At 31.2% G+C, this 4,947-nt stretch overlaps 1 protein-coding gene across 1 annotated transcript in view; it reads right to left on the bottom strand.

Moving 5' to 3' along the window:
* Smp_126240 (titin, putative) overlaps window positions 1-4,947 on the bottom strand; it is a gene marked incomplete at its 5' end in the record, with an annotated part of 158,616 nt that overhangs the window by 2,676 nt on the left and 150,993 nt on the right. Inside the window, 3 exons of the mRNA XM_018796675.1 lie at window positions 1,609-2,010; window positions 2,707-2,857; window positions 3,874-4,271. Of these exons, the coding sequence (XP_018646836.1) occupies window positions 1,609-2,010; window positions 2,707-2,857; window positions 3,874-4,271 (951 nt within the window). The remainder of the gene's footprint in view (window positions 1-1,608; window positions 2,011-2,706; window positions 2,858-3,873; window positions 4,272-4,947) is intronic.

The following is a 4,947-nucleotide window of genomic DNA, read 5'->3' as shown; positions in this document are numbered from 1 at the left end:
CAATTGCGTTTCGTTATCGATCTTCTGCTGAAATACATTCAATGCCCGACCACTGTTATATACTACTTATATGGATATAAGTAACCCACGCCACAGTATCATGGGATTTTATCAAAGTGCTTTTTATTTGTTATGGCTTATCAGTTGTGTTATTTACTTTCATTAACGGAGGTACGTTTTTCAGCATTCTTCTTTTTAAAACATAAAATACCACTTTTTTAAATAAAAGAAAATCAATACAAAGGAATGCATGATTATTATTGTGTAACTCTTAATATTTGTTCGAAAACGAAAAGAACGGTTTTGTTTTACGACTATAATATATGATTTTGGTGAAGTTTCATCCTTTGAGCTAAATGATTTATTCCACTATTTTGTTGAGCAACATCAACAAATCTTCAGATATAAGTGCACTCTTAAAATTTTTCCACATATGACTCCCAGCTTTTTCTGTTAGCACTAATCTTGGTTGATTATTGTTGACCGTTATCCTGTCGCTATCTACATATTGATCATCTCCCCCTTCGTCTTGATTTTTGATTCTGTATTCATTCATAATTTTCCTTCTTGGTTGATAAAGCAGATCAATCTCAATGTGTTTATTGATTTCTGACAGACACGAATCCCAAGCCCCTATAAATTCTCTGTTCTTTATATTTCCTCCAATCAAAACCACATTTTCCCAGTCCAATATGTGACCACAGTTTTCCACGTGCGTTGACGCTGGCGTTCGACAGTTATTTGACCTTCGTGAAGACGAACATGAGGAGGGTGACCAATTTTTCTAATTTAGTGTTTCTCTCAGCTGAAACAAAGTACTTTTCACGCAATGTTCCGCTTTTCTTTTCTTTCAAGGTTTCATCTTTTGGTTTTCACGAGATTGACTGTAGTAACTTTACTGGTTTATACGCCATTTCTATTTAAAACGGCTCCAATAATGTGGATGTAATTTCAAATATGTCTTTTATACATCATAGAATGATGCATTTTTCACAGTTCACTTTCTAAAAAGAATAATAGAATACTTTGCACAATTATAAATATTTACGAATATTCATTTATTTAGATAATTGACTAAACGTAGAAAGTTACATATACACATAAATGTACTGATTTGAAAAGAAAATTTAGGAAATGTATCCTTCATAATATTAGACGATTCAGTCAAAAATATGGATTAGGTTAAACAAGGAATTTCAATTTGAAAAAAATAATTATTTCTCAAAATGCTTTAGCTGAAGTTTTGGTTTAAAAAAACCAATCACCGATATAAATTATGCTCAACCATTGGATTCTCTCATAAAACAATATATTGACAAAACCTTTTATATTTAATATCTTGTGATATTTTAAATGATATTTAGAATAATTTCAACTTCTCTGTCTGCATGTGATTTAGAAATTGAATCTTCCCTATTTCTTCAATATATTGTGCTAACGATGGCTCCTTAGACTAGAAAAACAGTTTACCGTCTAGTCTTTTAGTTTAGTTAATACCGAAGGGGATTTCTATCATAGACTAAAATCAGCCTAGATAAAAACTTTCTAGTTGAAAGAAGCGACTTGATAGGGTTTTCAAAAAGGAAACCGTTCGTTTATTTAACTAACCTTCGACAACAAGGAAGGCAACAGTCGATGCTTTTCCCATTGAACTTGTGGCACGACACTCATAAGTGCCAGTGTCTTCAGGTAATAGAGCTTGTAATTCAAGCTTTATGATTTCGTTATCTTGGGAAAATATATGTCCAGCTTGAATAGGACCATCATTATAATACCATTCAGCTTCTGGAATGGGATCTCCTGATACAGTGCACTCTAAACACACCGTATCTCCTTCTTTGACAGTTTGGCTTATTGGATGGACAGTGAATAATGGAGCTAATCCAGCAGCTTTAGGTATGATGCCTCCATCATCATTATTTATTACTTGTTCTACAGCTTGGCCAGAAGATTCATCTGACAGTTCGTCATCAATTTCATTTATCATTCCATTCAATGAATTAGCTGGAGCTATATATGCAATAAAAAAAGTATTTTATATCAAGAGTAATATAATTCATAAAAATTAAATTGGTTGTAAAAACGAGAGTCTACCATTAAATTCATTACTTGTTAAGACTGATGAAAGAATTTTTGAATGCTATATTCAAGCAAATCAGACTTTAAAATCTGGTAATCAGGAAATCAAACGATGGAATTTTGTAGATGAGTTATATCACCTCCTGCTAATTCAGAATGTGATTCGAATAACAAGATTAAGCACAGAATTTAAGAAATGTTTGATTCCTTGTATTATATCTTACTGATTACAGGCATAAAATGAGTGGAAACAAGTTTCAGTCACTAAATTGGACTAGTATACATATAGTTATCAACATAATCGATGAGTCTTTAGATTACATTTAACAGTCTTATAACATGTTGAACATAACATTCCAACTTATTGACAGCACAACAATGTGCTTGTATTCTGTTGTAAAAGAAATAAAAAGAAGACGATTATATAAATGCGATGTATACGATGAAATATTTATTCAGTTCCCTTTTCTGTCAACGGTGTATGATATAAAACTATTATGAAATCAGTTGTTTGGAGTTTAACGCGAAATGAACTATCTAAGAAATTCTTAAATTAGTACACCTCAATCCAATCTAAACAAAATAATTAACTTTTCAAAATATCCTTCTGGAGTAGATGAAACATACCTTCAATTTTGACACTGGTTCGAGTAATAGTTGTTCCAGCTTTAGCTTCGTAATCACCTGCATTTGCAAAACTAGAATCAAACACTTCAAGATAACTGAATTCACCATCTTCAGATGTTGTGATCTTTATATTACTATTTGAAGTAATTTCCTGCAATTCAATGTAAATATTTAACAATTTTAAAAACGTTTACACAATTGTAACACGTTTACCGAACAATCCATTTTATTATGATATAAAAACATTTCTTAATCCAAAAAAAGTGGAATTTTGTTTAGTGCGAAATAGTGTTACACGATGGATAAAAGTCAACTTAATAAAGATTTTCTCTATTTATATCAAGTCTTATTTGATAAAACAGTCATTAAACAACAATAGTAACCAAATGAATTGGAAGTGTTATGATTTATGCAATATATTTATCAAGCAACCAATGCATAACGGTGTGAGAATGAATTTAAATTACCCAATTCGCAGAATTTTCACTCGATAGTTGTATTATATTTCAAATCTGTGGTGAAAAGCTGGTTTTCACAAGGTTGCAGATATGTCTTCCTGATAAGTGTTGATAAACATGGAATCTACAGTTAGTGATTGCTGTAGATTAGTCCAATTATGTCATGCACTAGGAAATGGTCGTTAAATTTGAATTATATTACTATTTTCACTCGTGTAAGCACCAAGTTAAATAAATCCCATGCATTCGCTGATCTATATTTTCAGTACATTTAACGAGATAACCTCAACCAACTGCTGTAAACAAACCATTAGGATGTTCTATAAGATGAATACCTCAAAACTATTAAGAACTAGTGGTATAACAGTAGGTCTAGTCAAATTTTAAAACCCCTTAAGTAAAACAAGATTCCAGTGATCAGTTAATAGATGACAGAAAGCAAAAATTTCAAATATAATGAAATAACAAATGCAATGAAGCAGACTGGTATTTATTAGTATTTGTGAATGCTTAAGAAGATGCGGATGAAAATATGCCATAAAAGTAGAGAACAAAATAGCATATATCAAATTGAATTATAATTGCCGTATAATACCTGCTCGATTGATTTGTTTCGACAAGAACACCAATATATATGAAGTCAAACATTTAATTACATTCAATAAAACTCTCATGAAACAAGAATTCATTAAAAACCTTTTCAACTAACTTGATTATTAAAATACCATTGAATTTTAGTTGGAGGATTTGTTGGTTCGAATCTCGCTTCCAATTTGAAACTTTTGCCTAATTCAGCTTGTGTAATGGGCTTTAGCCCTTTTGACAATTTAGGTGCAACAACTCGAATAGGCTGGACCTCACCATTAGAAGTTCTATGTTCCACTAAGTCACGTAATCCTCTGATTTCATTATTTGACCATTTATCACGTGTTTCATTAATTTCACGTACTTCTGATGCATGTCTTTCAGTAAGACGAGTCAAAGTTCTTTTATCATCACGCCATGAAGAATTTTCATTTCTTGATTCAAAACCAGTAGGTTGTTGGCTACTTGAACGAATTTTTCGGTCAGCATGTTGAGCATTGAGAAATCGTTTAACACGGCTCGCTATGAAAGAATAAATCGAAATATATCGGTTGAGAAAGATTAACTTTACTTGACTGAATTTCTCCTAAGGAGTATAAGTCTCTGGGCTGTAAATTTTGTTAACTTCCGTACAAATAGGAATTAACTAATTATGAATCCTGTATAGACAGAATAGTGTGAACAAAATCTTATTGAAAATATCAGTATTTGTTGGAGACTAACTCTATTTAGACAAAGAAACCTAACAAACTCTATCCTTTGTCATTATTAAGGTTACACATTTTTCATCATTAACAGTGCACACATACCCACGAATTTACATACATGTCGCTTATGAATCACCTTGACCGAAATGAAATGACATGTCATTGATTTATTGAGACCTGTTTATTGATTGATCAGTTAATATTCGTGTTGTTCCGTTGTACTATTTAAACTTGGATTAATGTTAATTTGGTTATTTATTCTCTGAAGAAGTGGCTTACACTGAGTCGTGAAACGTCAGAAAATCTAATTTTTCTACTCATTGGGATATTACAAAGATATTAATTTATTTATGACAATCTACCCCATGCTCAATTTATTCAAAATTATCAAATCAAAACTTGGTAATGATACCTACACAACTCTATTTACACTTAAAATGTAGAAAGTAATTATTTATGAATAAGAATAATCCAATACTTCTTTTTATTAT

This window comes from Schistosoma mansoni (genome assembly GCF_000237925.1).
Source record: "Schistosoma mansoni, WGS project CABG00000000 data, supercontig 0170, strain Puerto Rico, whole genome shotgun sequence".
Lineage (NCBI taxonomy): Eukaryota > Metazoa > Platyhelminthes > Trematoda > Strigeidida > Schistosomatidae > Schistosoma > Schistosoma mansoni.
This window is presented reverse-complemented; position numbering and strand designations above follow the sequence as displayed.